The sequence below is a fragment of the Triticum dicoccoides genome, chromosome 3A (genome assembly GCF_002162155.2).
Source record: "Triticum dicoccoides isolate Atlit2015 ecotype Zavitan chromosome 3A, WEW_v2.0, whole genome shotgun sequence".
Classification (NCBI taxonomy): domain Eukaryota; kingdom Viridiplantae; phylum Streptophyta; class Magnoliopsida; order Poales; family Poaceae; genus Triticum; species Triticum dicoccoides.
In genome coordinates this window covers 498,702,774-498,721,646 of record NC_041384.1, presented here as the reverse complement: position 1 = coordinate 498,721,646, position 18,873 = coordinate 498,702,774, and the positions used below count along the sequence as shown (strand labels likewise).

The 18,873-nt window shown below is 46.8% G+C and overlaps 2 protein-coding genes and 1 long non-coding RNA gene across 3 annotated transcripts; 2 read left to right on the top strand and 1 right to left on the bottom strand.

The window, feature by feature from the left end:
* The first annotated feature begins 62 nt into the window (after nt 1-62).
* Nucleotides 63-972, top strand: LOC119268786. Its single transcript, XM_037550489.1, has one exon. It carries the CDS (start codon nt 209-211, stop codon nt 770-772), a length of 564 nt encoding a protein of 187 aa, XP_037406386.1. The 5' UTR covers nt 63-208; the 3' UTR covers nt 773-972.
* Nucleotides 973-10,776: 9,804 nt separating this feature from the next.
* LOC119271748 lies at nt 10,777-13,292 on the bottom strand. Its single transcript, XR_005134663.1, has 3 exons — nt 12,860-13,292; nt 11,987-12,625; nt 10,777-11,880 (listed from the first exon to the last, which is right to left on the bottom strand). It is a non-coding gene; the product is annotated as an uncharacterized LOC119271748 (long non-coding RNA).
* Nucleotides 13,293-15,277: 1,985 nt separating this feature from the next.
* Nucleotides 15,278-16,100, top strand: LOC119271746. The gene has a single exon (XM_037553453.1). The coding sequence runs from the start codon at nt 15,363-15,365 to the stop codon at nt 15,906-15,908; it is 546 nt and encodes a 181-aa protein (XP_037409350.1). The 5' UTR covers nt 15,278-15,362; the 3' UTR covers nt 15,909-16,100.
* Nucleotides 16,101-18,873: the final 2,773 nt, after the last annotated feature.

Genomic DNA, 18,873 nt, shown 5'->3' with positions numbered 1-18,873 from the left:
CTCGCACCCACCCACCCACCACGCCACCGTCGTCACCCACATCCATCGTCCATCGCACGCGTTTGCTCGCGCCACTGCTATATATCTCCCCGCGCAACCCGTCCCAGGCAGCGCAGCCACACATACCCACACCAACTCCCATTCCTCGCACTCTGTCTTCAACCTCATCGCCTTTATCCATCCTATCTCCGGCCTCTCTCTCTTCGGCATGGGGAACTTCGCGTCCTGCACGCTGGCCAGGATCCCCGGGGCGGCCAAGGGCGCCAGAGTCGTGCTCCCCGACGGCGGGCTCAGGCTCGTCAGGCCCCCGGCCACGGCGGCGGAGCTCATGCTCGAGGCGCCGGGCCATTTCCTGGCCGACGCGCGCGCGCTGCAGGCGGGCCGCCGGATCGAGGCGCTCGCGGCTGACGAAGACCTCGAGCTCGGCGGCGTCTACGCCGCCTTCCCCATGAAGCGGCTCGGCTCCAAGGCCGCGCCCGCCGACGTGGCACGCCTGGCCGCCGTTTTCGCCAGGGAGGCTCATGGCCGGAGGCCTGCCTCGGCCAAGGTGGCGGCCATCGTCGTGGCGCCGCCCGAGGCGGCTTCCGTTGCCGCCGAGGCGGACCTCGCGCCGGTCAGGGCGCCGCGGTTGGATGAGATGGCCGTGGACGACGAGGCGGCTGCGGCGGAGATCGGGGAGCTCAAGCAACGGATTAGCGGCGGCCGCTTGTCGAGGCGGCGGCCGACGTTGGAGACCATACACGAGGAGAGCTACGCCGCGCTAGCATGCTAATGCTACAAGTCAAGTGGCCATCTAACAGACCGAGAGATGGCAAAGGCCTTCTCTCGTATTCTTTTTTCCCCTTTTTTTGACCATGTGTAAATTTGCTGCCTCTTTTTCATGTATTTTTGAGCGATGAAAGGGCAATTGAACCCAAAAATATGGTGGACAAGTGATTAATGAATCAAGGAGATTCATCATTTTTTTGTCAATGAGTCATGGAGATCGAGCAATTCTCACTTACCCATGGGCAACACTAGTACTCCTTTTATAATTCTATTTCTGCTTTTGCTTTCTTAATATCAACTTCAAAATTCCTTTTGTTATAACTCAACAACGACAAACGATTTTTTTCTTTCTTTCTTTGTCGAAAGGATTCATACGTGTATATACAACGGCGGAGCTGCCTCCCGGTGAACCTGGGCAGCCCAGCCAACAACTTTCATTGGAATGTTAATAGAACTTGATGATTTCGTTGGTGATTTCCATGGCAAATGCTTATATAGTTCTATGCATATTTCTTTCATGTTCTTTTGAAAGAACAAATTATGTATTTCTCTATCCTCTTTTCAAAGAGGGCATTTAGTTATTTCATGTTTCTTTTTGTAAGACAATAAGTTTTGGGGGAACCAGCACAACCCTCTAGGGGTGGCTTATCTCATTATATATAATGGATGTGTTACAATACGTACAATATACGTACATAAGTACAGAAGCTATACATAGTCTAACACCCTCCCTCAATCTTAGCCACTTTCTAAAGAACTGAGAAGGGTAAGATTGCGCCTACAAGCCTCAAACTGTGGCAGAGGTAAAGGCTTAGTGAAGATGTCTGCAAGTTGATCCTTAGATGAGATAAACTTGATCTGGAGTTGCTTCTGTGATACACGTTCCCGTACAAAGTGATAGTCAACTTCAATGTGTTTCGTTCGGGCATGAAATACTGGATTTGCAGAAAGGTGTGTAGCACCGATGTTATCACACCAAAGAATAGGAGGCTGTGGTTGAGACAAATCCAACTCCTGAAGCAAAGACTGCACCCAAATAATCTCTGCAGTAGCATTAGCCACAGCCTTGTACTCAGCTTCAGTACTGCTACGTGACACAGTAGCCTGTTTCCGAGCACTCCAGGCGATCAAATTAGGGCCAAAGAATACTGCATAACCCCCCGTGGATCGCCTGTCATCTGGGCTACCAGCCCAATCTGCATCAGAGAAGGCCGAAAGGACCCGAGAGGAAGTCGGCCGAATATGCATACCAAATGTCAGGGTGAACTGAACATAACGAAGAATGCGTTTAACAGCAGCCCAATGAGTATCTCTGGGAGCCTGAAGATACTGACAAACCCTGTTAACAGCATAAGAGATATCTGGTCTCGTGATCGTCAAGTACTGAAGTCCACCAACAATGCTCCTGTACTCTGTGGCATCCGCAGGAGACAAAAGCTCACCATCAACAGCTGTTATCTTGTCGGTAGACGACATGGGTGTGGTGGTCGGTTTGCACTTCAGCATGCCCGCTCTTTGTAACAACTCCAAGGAGTACTTCTTCTGCGTAAGGACAAGACCAGTAGCACGAGAAGTGACCTCAACTCCAAGAAAGTAGTGAAGCTTCCCAAGATCTTTGACCGCAAAATCAGCACCAAGAGAGCAGACAAGAGCATCAACAGCATACTGAGAAGAGCTGACAAGGATAATATCATCGACATATACCAAAAGATACATAGTGACTTCTGGCTTCTGTAGAAGAAATAATGAAGTGTCAGCAGTGGACGGCACAAACCCATGAGCACGAAGGCAGAGGCAAGGCGGGCATGCCAGGCACGAGGAGCTTGCTTCAAACCATATAGTGCTTTGGAGAGACGACAGATATAGTCAGGACGATCAGGATCAGAGAAACCAGGCGGCTTTTTCATATAAACCTCTTCCTCCAAAAATCCATGTAGAAAAGCATTCTGCACATCAAGTTGACGAAGTGACCAACCACGAGAAACAGCAATGGAGAGAAGAAGCCGAATAGTGGTAGGCTTGACGACAGGACTGAAGGTGTCCTCATAGTCAAGACCATGGCGCTGCCGAAAACCGCGAGCAACAAGTCGCGCTTTGTAACGCTCAATAGATCCATCCGAATGCTTTTTCACTTTGAATACCCATTTTGAGTCAATAACATTTACCCGTGGTGGTGGAGGAACGAGAGTCCATGTCTTGTTACGAAGGAGAGCATGAAACTCCTGCTCCATAGCCTCTCGCCAATGTGGAATGCGCAGGGCAGCCTGATATGAGCGAGGCTCAGAAGATGGATCCGCAATAGCAGCAGCCAAACAAGCAGCCAACCAAGCAACCGTACCATCCTTACGTTCCTTAGGTTTGAAAATGCCACTGCGACTGAGTGTATGTGGTCGGGACACAGGAACCACCGAGGTCGACGGAGCAGCCTGCAACGGGCTGGAGGACGGCGACGTTGACGAGTCAGCCGGTGACGAGGAGCCAGACACAGTAGCCTCGGGCTCGGTCGGCGTAGAAGGCCGGCCCACCGGCGAAACCGGCAGAGCAGACGAAGCAGCTGGCGACGCCGGCGTCACAGACCGGGCCGATGGCGAGCCCGACATAGTGGGCCGTGGCGCGGCCGGTGTCGCGGGCCGATCCGCGGATGAAGGCGACGTGAGGACGGCGTCGCGGACCCGAGCTGCAGGCGAAGACAGCGTGACGGGCCGAGCCGCGGGCCAAGACGGTGTGGCAGGCCGAGCCGCTGAAGACTCGGCGGCCGCTGGCGAAGAGGGCCGAGCCGCTGGAGACTCGGCGGTCGCTGGCGTAGCGGACCGAGCAGTGGAGATGCTCGGCGCGACGGGCTCTTCGGGTGACCATGCATGGGCACGCGAATCGATGCCATGCAACATAGGGCGATCGATGTGCCCATCAGAAGGCGGCGATGATGATGGTGAATCCTCCAACAGCTCCAAATGAGCCCCACGTCCGGTTCCTGCACCATGGTTAGGTAACAGCAAAGGAGAGTATGCAACATCATCAAATTGGTCAGAAACAACAGAGGATGAATGCAGAGATGGTGGTTCGACAGTGGACACAGGAAGTTTGGCAAAGGGAAAAACATGCTCATCAAACATGACGTCCCGAGATATATAGACACGATTAGTGGGAACATGAAGATATTTGTAACCTTTATGAAGAGAGCTATAGCCAAGAAAAACACACTTCTTAGAACGAAACTCAAGCTTGCGCTTATTATATGGACGAAGATGCGGCCAGCAAGCACACCCAAATACCTTGAAAAAGGTATAATCAGGTTGTTCATTAAGGAGAACCTCAATGGGAGTCTTCATGTTTAAAACACGAGTGGGAGTACGGTTGATGAGAAAGCATGCAGTGGTGAAAGCATCACTCCAAAACCGAAACGGAACAGATGCATGGGCCAAAAGAGTAAGACCAGCTTCAACAATATGACGATGCTTACGTTCGACTGAACCATTCTGCTGATGTGTATGTGGACATGCTAAACGATGAGCTATCCCAAGCGACTGAAAGAAGGAGTTGAGGTTGCGATACTCGCCCCCCAGTCCGACTGGACATGAACAATTTTGTGCTTGAGAAGACGTTCAACATGTTTTTGAAACTGAACAAAAATATCAAACACATCAGATTTACGTTTAATAAGGTAAAGCCAGGTAAAGCGACTATAAGCATCAACGAAACTGATATAGTAATTATGACCACTGACAGAAGTCTGAGCAGGACCCCATACATCTGAAAACACAAGTTCTAAAGGATGTTTCACCTCACGACTGGACTCCGAAAAAGGAAGTTGATGACTCTTGCCCTGCTGACAAGCATCACACACTGCTACATCTTTATTACTAGACAAACTAGGAAGCTCATGACGACGCAAAATATGACGGACAATAGGTGTGGCCGGGTGACCAAGACGAGCATGCCACTGTGACGGAGAGACCCGAACTCCACTGAAAACACGGGCGACGCCAGGATGCTCCAGACGGTAGAGGCCCTGGCACAACCGCCCACTAAGAAGAATGTCCCTCGTGCCCCGATCCTTAATAAAAAGATCAAAAGGGTGAAATTCACAAAGCACATTATTATCACGTGTGAGTTTAGGAACTGAAAGAAGATTACGGGTCACAGATGGAACTCGAAGAACATTGCGAAGCTGAAGACTCCTATTGGCATGTCTAGTGAGAAGAGATGCTTGACCAATATGAGAGATGTGCATACCTGCTCCATTGGCGGTGTGGATCTTGTCGGAGCCATGATAGGGTTCACGAGTGTGAAGCTTCCCCATCTCGCTGGTCAGATGCTCTGTCGCCCCAGAGTCCATGTACCAGTGTGGATCGATGGAGTAGGACTGAGTGTGTCCCTGTTGCTTCTGCGGCGCGGGACGATCAGCCATGGCGACCTGACGGGCATTGTTGCGTGTATCTTTGCCGTCATTGCCAAGACCAAGGAAGCTTTGCTGGAAGCGCTTATGACACTTGGAGGCCCAGTGCCCATCGCGGCCACAAAGCTGGCACACACGTGGACCGCCAGCCCCCGGTAAGGTCGCAGTAGGTGGGGGGGCCGAGGCGGGCGACGGTGGCAGCCCCAAGGGAGACCGGGGTGATGAAGAAGAGCGGCCACCCTTGGTGGCGGCGTTGGCCGAGAGGGAGCCAGTGCCCCTGGAGCGGCGTGTCTCGACCCGTTGCTCAGTGAGAAGGAGCCGAGAGAAAACCTCGTGTGCCAGCATGGGTGTCGAGTTGCCCCGCTCGTTGATGATCTCGACTAAGGCATCATACTCCTCATCAAGACCATTGACAATAAACGAGTTGAACTCGGAGTCGGTGAGGGGCTGTCCAATGGAGGCCAATGTGTCGGCGAGGCCCTTGACCTTGTTGTAGAACTCAGTGGCAGTGGAGTCAAGCTTCTGACACTCTCCAAGCTGACGACGAAGTGCAGAGACACGAGCCTGGGACTGCGCTGCAAAGGTTCGCTCAAGGATGGTCCAGGCCTCACGAGACGTCTTCGCGAAGACAACAAGTCCGGCAACTGCCGGCGAGAGCGACCCCTGGATGGAGGAGAGGTTCGCCTGGTCCTGCCCCGTCCAGACGCGATGGGCCGGATTGTAGACCGGACCGTTCACGCTGTCTACCAGTGCGGGTGGGCAGGGAAGCGATCCGTCGACGTAGCCTAGCAGGTAGTGACTCCCCAAGAGCGGGAGAACCTGCGCACGCCAGAAGATGTAGTTGTCGGCGGAGAGCTTGATGGTGATGAGATGACCGAAGTGAAACGGCGGCGGCGAAGACGATCCCATCGAGGGGGCTGCCTGGGGTGCAAACACCATGGAGGCAGCCGGAGGCACCGAAGCCGATGCGGGAGGAGGCGGGACCGCAGCTAGGGCGGACGCCGCAAAGCTCGCGGCCGGGTCGGACGCCGCAAGGCCTGCGGCCGGGGCGGACGCCGCCAACCCCGCCAGCGGGGCGGTGTGATCCGCTTGCGGCAGGAGCGGCGGGACGACGCCCGCGGAGTCCGCAGCGGACGGCGGCACCGCGGTGTGGACCACGAGGTCGCGCCCAAGCGAGGGCGCCGGCGGCGTGGAGTAGACGGAGCCGATGCTCCTGGTCCCGATCGGAGCCGGAACGGCGACGGCATCGAGCGGGAGGTTGAGCAGAGCCGCAAGAGAGGCCGGGAGGAACCCCGCAGCAATGGAACCGGTGGTGGCGGCGCTCGACATGGCGGCGGTGAAGGCGGCGGCGGCTGCGGCGGCGGTACGGGTATTAGGGTTTGGAAGCGGAAGCGATCGTAACCTAGCGTGATACCATGTAAGACAATAAGTTTTGGGGGAACCAGCACAACCCTCTAGGGGTGGCTTATCTCATTATATATAATGGATGTGTTACAATACGTACAATATACGTACATAAGTACAGAAGCTATACATAGTCTAACACTTTTTCATCACGGAATTCTTTCTGTGTTGTTTCTTGAAAGAAAGAAAAGATTAAAAAATTATACTTCATCCGTTCCTAAATATAAGTTTTTTTAGAGATTTCCTAATATAAACTACATACGGAGCAAAGTGAATCTATACTTTAAACTATGTCTATACATTCGTATGTAGTCCATATTGAAATCTCTAAAAAGATTTATATTTAAGAATGAAGGGAGTGTACAGCAAGAAATGCGCCAACCCCAACAAACAAAGGAAAAATGGCAACGGTGTGGAGAGCTAGAAGTTTTGATTAGCTAGTTATGTCAAACTCTACATGGGCCATCGAATCACCAAATTGATAGGCTCTTGGTAACACTTTTTATTTTGATTTAAACCCCTTGCATTGCACATTTTATATATTTTTAAAGGTACATCTTCGAGCTTCTAAATTATAATAAACTTCCTAGAGGTACATTCTAGGATAATATATTATCTCTCAGATTTTGGACATAAACCTATTTGTACCCATTCTCTGTTTTTATCAACTTCAATCAGTTCTTCTTCTTCGTTTTAGCTCAACAACAATACAATACACTGAACCCTCTTCATATGAAGAATTCATGTATGTATGTATGTATGTGTGTATGCATGTATGTATGTTAGCTACCATTTATCTCTCATTCTTGTGAAAAGGAAAATTTATTATTCATATTTCCTTTTTCAGTCTTTCATAAAATGAGTTTATTGTCACATATAATCACACAAAAGCTTTACGATTGTTTTATTAATGATAATGAATCAAGGAGATCGACCGAATCTCACTTACCCATGGGCAGTAGAAGTACTAATCTAGTCTTCTTTATTTATGAATAGCAGCTTGAAAACTTCATTTTGTTATCACTCAACAACACAAACCGATCCTTCTTTGTCTAAAGGATTCATACTATATATTTTCACGAGTATTTCTCTCATGTTCTTTTGAACAAAATTATATAGTTATGTATCTCTTTCCCATCATTTCAAAGAGGAAATTTGGTTATTGCATGTTTTTCTTGAGAACACAGAATTCTTTCCGCGTTGTTACTCCTGGGAGTATGTACTCTCATTCTCAATATACCTCATATACGCATTAATTATATCTCTTTATTATTCTCAATATACTTCATTAAATATTCTAAGATACCTCAATACGAGTTTTGTTGAAAAAATATCATCTGCGATGTACTTTTTGTAATATACCTTTTTCACTTACAAACACATCAGTATATACATAAACATTTAAAAATATGTAGACTCACATGAATTTTTTCATGGAACTCATTTTGGGATATCTAATAATTACTAATGAAGTATATTAAAAATAATAAAGTGGTATACAAGATTTATCTATGTGGTATATGAGAAGTGGGAGTACGTACTCTCAGGAGTACACAACCATTTTCATATATATATATATATATATATATATATATATATATATATATATATATATATATATATATATATATATATTAAAGAAGAAAAGGAAAAGGTATTTGTACAACACGGAATGCATCAACCCCAACAAACACGGAAGAGGTGACAACGACAAAAAGAGCTACTCCCTCCGTCCCATAATATAAGAGCGTTTTTGACACAGTAGTTTCGATTATGCAAACTCTACATAGGTCACTGCATCACTGAAACAGTATGCTTATGATAAATTTTTTATTTCGATTAAAAACACGTGTGTTTGGTAGTGAATGTTTGGTCTTCAACTAAAAATAGGCTAGCCAATATTTTGGCAAGACAACATTTAGTAAATCAAATTTACCAATATTTAGCAATTATTCATAAGCTCGGTGTTTTATGCCCAAACAATGGAATGCCAAACGTTGGCATCAAATTAAGCAGGCCATTAATCTATACTAGTAGAATGCCCGTGTGTTGCCACGGGCTTTTGGAATATTTTGGTTGAGTTTATATATAAACATAGTGGATGTTGGAGATAGCATGAGTGCAATTGGGTAATAATTGGAATCTACTTCACTTGCGATTTAAGTTCATATAAAAAATTAATTAGACTATGTATACATAGAGAGTGATGAACCAAGAATTACTTGATACGCTTACGATATTCATTCACAATATCAGAAATGTTGTCGCCAGTTTCATTCGCAGGAATGGTGCCCCTTCGACTCCACCATCGTCCGACCCCTCCTATCCTCCGCGATGTCAATCGGCCCCTCATCCTTCCTCCAGGGCGTCGATGCTCCTCCTCTTCGCGCCACTGCTAGAGCCCATCCGCTTCTGTCCTTGCCACCTTCCTCCCCTCGACGGCATCACCGCATCCTCCTCTTCCCTCCGCAACGTCGGTCGATACCTCCTCTCCCCTCCATCTCTCATGCCCCTTTCTCCTCAAATCCCTCGACGGCAAGGACGGGACACCGACGGACGAGGCGGACACAACCTCTGTCGCGGTGGTCGGGGACGGGCGGGACGACATCTAGGGCGACGGATCGGGACCGGCGATGAGGAAGGGTCAAGGGTGGCGGATGGTGAGGGCTCGACAGCGGGAAAGGTAGGTGGCAAATGGGAGGAGGAGAAAGAGTTTGATGGATTTGGTGCAATCTGTGCTGGGGTAGGGCTTTAGAGTCTGACGTGGCGAACGCACCTGGGCGCCCCATGTCCGCCCTAGATTTGGATTGGATATGAAGGGCGTCGATCAACGCGGGCATTTGAGACCCGTTTAAACAAAATGTCGGGTTCACTTTTTTGTGACCAGTCACTGACTGGGTGTCCGCCCGGGCGTTTGAGTTTTATTTCAGTCGAGATGTACCAAACTTTTCATTTCTATAAACTGAAATTGAACTGTATACATATGTATTCTAAACATTCTATTTGAACCACCTGTTGTACTTTGATCACCCCATGGTCTTTTCTTCTCAGTCTCATTCTCAAATCTAGCTTCATGCACTTCCGTGACTTTAAAAATTGAGGAACAGAATCTTCCTCGACCTCTTCTTATCTAGAATCTGCTCAGGTTGTTACCTTTCTCTCAAACAATGTTGTATATCTTGGGCTTTGGGGGAATAGAAAAGCTCTCCACTTGAATCAAATAAATTATGGCGTGAGCAGTGGTACAATAAGGGTTCTCTCCTGCATAAGTTCTTTTGAGTGATCAAGTCAGATGTGATTATTTTGTTATCTCACAACTGATGATTGTTGATTTCCAAATTCTTTTTGACGTAACCGCTTACCAGTAAGGTTCCTGTGCGTTGTGATGGAGTAAATGTTGTTGTTATCTTCAAAATGAGAAGGAAAATTAGTCTAATCTCCATTTTGCTATCTTCTACAACTGAAAGATTTAGAGTTGTGAAACTTGGAGTAGAAGAAGAATTTTTTTTCTTACCTTCTCCGCTATAAAGAGTTCATTCAATTATTTTGTTTTAGTCCTTTCCACCATGTTTCCATGGTTTTCTTGGAGCAGAGGAAGAAAAAATTTGTATAGTTGACCCCTAACATATTTTAATAAAGAAAAAAAAAGTCAGTGAGAGCCTTTCCCACTGTCATTGGCCCTAAAAAAAGCTTGCTCCTACTGATATAGATTATCAACTTCTGTCATTATACAGTATTGATTTTGGGGAGTTATCATAATATATCCCTGCAAGAATATTTAGGAGCATGTAGGATTAGTATGTCAATTTTAGTAGGAATAACAAATTTACATGAACAATACCTTCAAACCTGAAGGGCCATGATCTAAATTCACTCCTTATTCATTCATGCCCCTGTAATGTTATGTAAAATTAGCTTCATAATACGTTAATGGACGTGTAAATAAATATTAATAAATGACGGAATACAAGTTCAAGAAAGGAAAACAACATACTTCGAACGAATTGTATTTTTAAGTGTCTTTTTTATATGATCATTCCTTGGAGGAGATTTGTGATGTCATATATGCATCGATTTTGACCTTGATTGGGATTATAATTTGTCGAACAAAGTGTGCGCACTATACATACTTGAAGCTTGGGCACACACTTATAAATGTCCCAGAAAAAATACGAATAGATTTGAAGCTAAATTGTCATAAATGTCCTACAAGAATCAAGAGCTAACAATATATGAAGTATTAACCCTGAAGAATCACACCTTTGGCCTAGACAAAAGGTATGTAAAAATATCGAACAGGAAACTTCAGTTCCATCTATTTCTAGAAAGAGGTGCCGGAGTCAAGTGTAAGAGGTCTACTGGCATGTTTGTCTTTGTTACAAAATTATGAGCAATTCTCAGGGCAAAATAAACTGTAGCATGCCTCTCAATGTTCTTTTTTCTGGAGAAGAAGTTATATTTGTTACTAAAAGACACCAGGTAGCATATCAGGTCATCAGATAATCGTCTGACCAACTCCCTTCTTCCTAGTGCTTGACTGAGTGCCTGTAGTTGCTAGAAAAATGAGATCTCTGTGTCACACAACAGCCTGCAGCCGCCGATGAGAACGATGGTTCCTTTATGAACAGAATTGTCGTCTGTCTGCAAGTTTCCCCCGGAGGACCTCAATCTCAGAATCACCTGTTTCCTCCAGTTCTGGAGAAGAAAGGCACCTATTACATAAATCATCTACAGAGATAGTCCGATGACATCCTTTTAGGCCATATATACTTATGATCTTTCAGTGGTGTTTGCAAAAATTTCCTTGATAGCATTGCAGCAAATTGGTTGAGCTACCTCAAGAAATCTAAAAAATGCCAAGACTGGAAGATCAACGCTTCCTATATCAGGTTCTTCCTTGTCATCTCGTCCATGGTAATCTGATCCACCGAGCTTCAGAAGCTCATAAGTATCAACCAGATCACTCAAACCTGGTTTAGACAAATTCAGCAGTTAATTCCATTGAAGTTCAGATACATTAGACATTTTCTTCTCAACGAAGGCATAAAATAGACATATACGTTAGATGCATCATTAGTATCTGCATAAATTGGTAACATAAAGTATCACTTGTTATGACTGAAAAATGATCATGCCATTCATACTAGATAGTTTTCCATCGCTTCGATAGACCTCAATAGCATGCAGACCATCAACTTTCAAATCCTTTATCACAAGAATAGGATTTTCAATGCCCACGGATGAGCCAAAACAGCTATGCCCCCAGCTGTATATATTAGCTGCACAACAGATTCCCATCTGGCTCACTGCCACTACAAATGAACAACAGAAATCCACATCAGTATAAACTAACTACTCTGCATCTGCTGCGAAATGAAGCAAAAACATGCATGACCATGATTAAAAATGTATACTTACGTAGCATAAGCAGGCCCTCCATCGTACAAGTACCTGCTGAAAGCTTGCCCATGTTACCAATTTATGCAGATACTGTTTTCCTTTTCTTTTTTGTTGTTTTTTTCTTTCAATGAAAATATACCGTAGAACGATTATTCCACGGTTCTGGGCTTAAAAAAAGATTATCAAAATATCCAGCTACAACCATGGCACGCGCCACGTGCACCCGCCCTGGAGCCACTCCATTCCCTGCTATAGTAGACACATCTTCAAAGTTCAATGGCATGCCGAGGTTCCTAAATTTCGATAGCATCTCCTTGGCACGTGTATAGCGGCCCTCCCTGATGCTAGATAGAACCTTCTCTACTTCCTGAGATTTCCCAGGGCCCCAACTATCGTAGTATGCGATAATATGAACAAGTTCATCCGCTCCTGATCCATTGCTTTCAGAACAATTAACAACTTTGAGAATTAACCACATCTGTGTGACCATCAAGGCGTGTTACAAATTTTAGGGTGGCGAGAAAAGGGTTACCTAGGCGAATAAAGGGCGCTTATCTCAACACCTGGGATGATCCTGATGGAAAATTCCTTTGCCGACTCCATCGCCTCCGGGACACCGGCCATGGTGTCATGATCAGTCAGTGCGAGCACCTTCACCTGTACTGATCACCAGGTAACAGAGTTAGTGTGCGAACGTGCTAGGCATCATCCTTCCGAAACAAAGCATAGCAAGAGTAAAAGAAGTGGCGGCGGAGGTGTTTAGCAGCACACGAGGATGAGCTCGGACATGGCATCGGCTATTACGGAACTGAAGAACATTGGAGCCAGTTGTTTCGTCGAGCACGTCGTGAACGTCTATGCAGTTGGTGACAGGCGGGAAGAAAGGCTTACCCCATTGCGGTGTGCGCGCTCCACGAGCGCCGCGGGCAAGAGCAAGCCGTCGCTGCGCGCCGAGTGCGCATGCAGCTCCACCGTCACGCGCGGCCGCCGCCTCCCAGCCGGCAACAGGTGCGCGTAGTCCGCCTCCTCCTCGTCGTCCGCCTCTGCCGTGGCGGGCCCAGCGGAGCACGGACCTCAGCGCGGCCAGCTCCTCCTCGCTCGGCACCCTCCGCCGCTTCTTCTTGTTCCTCGCCCGCACTTTCTTCTAGTGCTCCCGATCGTCTGCGTCCGGTGGCGCGGCATTGACCGCTGCAGAGGCGGCCATGACCATCTCCTCCTCCTCGGTCGTAGCGGCGGGGCGCGTTGTCGTCATGTGCCCCGTCATCTCCTGCTCCGATGGCAAAATTTGCCTCGCTTCCGGGGATCCTCGCCGAGACGAGGAACCACGGACAAACATGGCGATTTGAACAGAGAGGAGATGGAGTCATGGAGGTATCAGTTGTATATACGGAAAGATTGTAGTCTGATTGGTGTTGTATATGGAATAAATGTTACTCTATGTGCATAAGGAAAAGAAAATCTGGACAAGGAGGGTTCCCTTTTTTGGCTATGGGACATGGGAGATAGCGTTCAGAAAATTCGATTGCCTGCCGACTTTCTTCTTTCAATAAAACCGATATAGAGAAAATTGGTGGGCGAGGGGATCGGTGGGAGTGGGGTCGAAGGGTACAAACGAACCAAACCACGTACGGACTCCTACATTAGGAGTAGGGGAAAAATAACACTTCCACAATAAGATTTGTTTGTCATGGTTTACTTGTTAATTTTCTTAAAATTCTTTATTTGTTTCCCGAAAATCTATTATTTGTTTTCTAAAGCAAATTGAATAAGAGAGATTGGTTGATTTGGATATGTTAGGAAAGTTAGATCCGTGATCTTTTGTATGTTTGAAAAGTGCTACTTTTTAAAAGAAAATAGTGAAGTAAAAAATAAACCAATGAATAAGAAAACCCGTGGGAGATGGTGGTGGGAGGTGAGAGGAAATAAATCCGGACGAAAATAAAACCGAAGTACCAGGCTACCAACTGCTTCATTAAAAATAGAGATTTAAAGGCACGTTTTTATAATATAAATAAATTTCTTAGAGTTACATTCTGGATGGAGTAATATGTCCACTCTGAAAATTTGAACATAAACCCATGTACACACACGGTCAAACTAACTACTACCATCCACTCGAAAAAAACCAAATACTAGCAGTATGCTCGGGGGTTTCTGGCTGTATATACATCTTATATGAGAATTTCTTTTTTTTCACAAAAAAGTTTAGAAGTTTATTTTGGAATAAACTTGACTTCTTTTTTGCACCAGTATATAAATGTTCACGAATAAAAACCCAGTGTTGGCTTCAGAGTAAAAATGCAAAAAAATACTTGCTATTATAAGTCTCTACTCACACTATTTCGACCAAAAATTTTGTTTTTCTTGAAAAGAAGTCAACGGTTTTATTTTCCTTTATGTGATTTTTTAATACAAGTAAGATCAAGTTTATTTTGAAAATATTTTCAGAATTTTTGACTTTTTTACGTGTTAATACATGTCTCATTGATATCATGAAAAACAAAGTACAAGTCATGTAAAGACCGACATGACAAAACTGAAAAGATAGCAGAACATCGCTGAACTTAACACCAACTCCCGTCACCTGCCTCCGGCACCACCACAGAGTCACCAAAGAAAAAAAAATGACGGATCACCTCCTCACCCGAGCTCGATACGGCTCCATCGTTGATAAGCAACTTTGCGGACCTCCAAGGTGACTCACCAAAAGTAAGTCACTACCGTTGAACAAATCAGACGGGGGCAACACCCCAGACACACCGTCGAACTCCAGATTTGGCACCCTACCACGACTAAGACGTCGAAGGAGGGAGCCATACCTGCCATCTATCAACCATGAATCCAGCACATGTTCTGTCTTTCAGATGTCGTCGATGCATATCACAATGTGCATCCGTTCATGGACTACCTCCCAAGCTCCACACCGGCGTTGGAGCAAACGTCGTCGCAACGATGGAGCCCGAGGACACTGGTCCACCACGAGGATGATGCCGCCGCCACACCATCCTTATTTGAACAGACTAATTTCCAAATTCATCCTCAACAATAGAACCGATTGCTTCGTTGAAGACAAATCTGAACCTTCTTTATTCAGCATTGCCATCGCCACCTCTGAAGTGAAGACGATGAACGGCCGAAAAACCAAAGCTACTAGGGTCTAACCTAAAGCTACAAGATGCACATACGCTATTTTTTTCCATATAAAGTATATATACACACATATACCAAACATCCGCGTCTCAGTATGCTCCTATTATATCACGCGTTTCCTCCGGCTAGCATATATCCCCCGCGCAACCGATCCCACGCAGCGCAGCCACACACGCCGAACCATCACAGCTCTCATTCCTTGCACTCTGTCTTCGCCTTTACCCTATCTCTGACTCTCTTCGGCATGGGGAACTTGGCGTCCTGCATGCTGGCCATGATCCCCGGGGCGGCCAAGGACGTCAGGATCGTGCTCCCCGGTGGCGGGCTGTGGCTGGTCAGGCCCCCGGCGACGGCGGCTGAGCTGATGCTCGAGGCGCCGGGCCATTTTCTGGCCGACGCGCGCGCGCTGCAGGCGGGGCGCCGGATCGAGGCGCTTGCGGCTGATGAGGACCTCGAGCTCGGGAGAGTCTACGCCGCCTTCCCCATGAAGCGGCTTGGCTCCAAGGCCGTGCCCGCCGACGTTTTCGCCAGCGAGGCTCATGCCCGGAGGCCCGCTTCGGCCAAGGTGGCGGACATCGTCGTGGCGCCGCCCGGGGTGGCTTCCGTTGCCGCCGAGGCGGACGTCGGGCCGGTCAGGACGCCGCGGTTGGATGAGATGGCCGTGGACAACGAAGCGGCTGGGGCAGAGATCGAAGAGCTCAATCAACGGATACGTGGCGGTCGCTTGTCGAGGCGGCGGCCCACGTTGGAGACTATACACGAGGAGAGCTACGCCGCACTACCATGCTAATGCTACAACTCAACTGGCCACTTGACAAACTGAGAGATGGCAAAGGCCTTCTCTCGTATTTTCCTTTATTTTTGATCGCGTGTAAAATTTGCCGCCTCTTTGTTCATGTATTTTTGAGCGATGAAAGGGCAATTGAGCACAAAAAAGGTGGACACATGATTAATGAATCAAGGAGAGCCTACAATTTCTTAATCAACGAGTCAAGGAGATCGAGCAATTCTCACCTACCAACTTGGTGCGCCTGGCCGCCTCCGCAACCATCCGATCTTCCCCCATCCTTCACAACATGGCTTGTTATTGCTTCGGGGCTTTGCAACATGAGCCGTGTTGCGCTCCGTCGAACCATATTCTATGGTTCATGTAAAAAGGAAGTTTTCATTGCAACGCAGTCTATGTTGCAACCGTTTTTGGTGCTGTCGCCGTCATTTGTAACATGATCGATGGGGCACGCGTCATACACACGAGGTGACGAACGGCGCGCCAAAATATCACCCGGTTGAGCGCTAGCCTTTTCTTATTAGTATGGGTAGGTAAATCACAGACTAAGTGTTGGAAATATGAGCAATTTATCAAATGATTTTATTAACATAAATATTAGATAAAGTATGACTAATATAACAGTGACAAAATTAGTCATGCGATCTGACAGAGAGAAGGTAAATAACATCTGCATATAGGAACTGTAACCAAGTTTCTCTAGAGCAGATAGTAGGGCAAGTTTCATATATGAAGTAGGACCTAACATATGTAGGGCAAACAACAGAACAAGAAATTGTGGCAGGACCTCGAATAGAAAGGAGAAGAACACATACGGGACAGCAGCAGCAGCAGTGGACTTGGGGTCGGTGTCCTCGCCGGCCATGTCGTCGAGGAGGTTGTTGACGTCGGGGAAGAAATCGTCGTTGGGGAAATAGTCGTCAGAGTTCGGGGCGTCCGTGACGAAGAAGTCAGTAGTCGCGCTGAGCGCTCCCCAAAAAACTTATCACCCTTCTCCCGTACATGACTCAAATAGGTGCGGTTTCGGAGTCCTACTGTCCCGACTCGCGGTGCACGCCGCAAGCCGGGATGAAGACAGCAGTAGCTCAAAGATTAGATCCTGTGGCGAGAGGAAGAAGTTCAGGTGAGAAGGAGGCGGGAGGCTACGCCGGGAGTTGAAGGGAACGCGGGAGACAAAACGAACAGGCAGCAGCCGAAGGGTGCAGCGTTCGTATTCAATGTCCACTACAGCAAAAACTTTCCAGCTCTCGAGTGGCCTTTCGTATACCCGTAGTGCGTGACAAAAATTTAGACATCGGCTCGGCTCATTCCCGCGTCGCGTCGCGATGAGGCGAGCGTGGCGTGGCGTGGCGTGGCGTGGCGTGGCGAGGCGGGCGGCGGCGGAGGAGCGCGCGTGGATGTCCCTCTTGTTCTCATGCTCATACAAGTGGGGAAAGAACCTCCCTTATAAGGAGGTCCAACTCCCACTAAACTAGCAATGTGGTACTAAACTTTAGTAGTATCCCTTGCCTTGCACAAATGGGCTAAGTGGGCCTCTAGGATTTATTTAGGAATTTCTGAAATAGTTATTGGGCTGTCCCAAAATAGACTAACTTCCAGCAATCCCCCACCAGATCTCAGAGGCACACAACAATTTTCCTTTGATTCCAAAACACTATTTGATATACCGGCATTGCAGTGGAGACTGTTACGTTTAACTTGCACCTAAAACTCTATGCTACACTTGTAAGCAACTTGAATAGTGGACTGGGCCTTGAACTGCAAGTTTTCTGCGAATCTAGCTTCACATAAAGGCTTAACAGATACTAGGCTACCGTGGGTCTTCCCCGTGGGTGGAGCTTATGCGTCATACTCCGTGACCTTTCATGAGTTTACTAGAGAGAACCCTACTCTCATAGATTGCGACGTTTGACAATCAGACTCATATAGATGTGTTCTTCAAAATATATTTTGCAGGACAATATCTCTGCTTAAATAATCCACTTAGAACACATTAAGATATACATCAACCTGCCATGCAGATTAGGAGAGTATTGCATCTTCATGGAGTGGTATTGTTAATAGTAAGGATACTCTCCTCTCAGTTGATCAACAGCTTGTCTTTCACATCTAATTCACGGGATCTCCGATTACAAAGAATAGGTTACCACTGTGAACAACTCATATTGTGGGTCTCATACCCATCTCCCTCGATGCATTATCTATCACATTACGTGATAGACCCTTAGTAAAAGGATCTGCTAGATTTTTAGATGTTTGGATATAATCCAATGCAATAACTCCGGAGTTTTTCATTTTCCTGACAGACTTTAACCTTCTCTGAACGTGCCTTGATGACTTTATGTTATCCTTTGAGCTGCTCACTTTCGTGATCACAGTTTGATTGTCGCAGTTCATAAGGATACCCAGGTTTCTCAACAGTCGGCAAGTCATTGAAGAGCCGACGAAGCCAATCTGCTTCGACCGTAGCTATATCTAGTGTTGTGAGTTCTGCTTTCATTGTTGACCTCGTTAAGATGGTCTGCTTACAAGACTTCTAGGAAACAGCACCACCTCCATGAGTGAATACATAACCGCTCGTGGCATTTATCTCATCAGCATTTGAGATCCAGTTTGAGTCACTATACCCTTCAAGAACTTTTGGGTGCCCAGTGTAGTGAATTCCATAATTCACAGTGCCTTTCAAATAACGCAAAACTCTCTCTAGAGCTTTCCAGTGCACATCTCCTGGTTTTGAAACAAACCGACTTAGTTTTGCTAACAGCAAAAGAGACGTCAGGTCTTGTAGCACTGGCTAAGTACATAAGCGAGCCAATAATCTAAGAATACTTCAATTGGTCTCTAGCAATTCTTCGATTCTTTCAGAGCAACACGCTAGCATCATATGGTGTTGGAGAGGGCTTGAATTCACTATAGCCAAAGCGACTCAAGATCTTTTCCACATAGTGAGATTGAAGCAATGTGATCC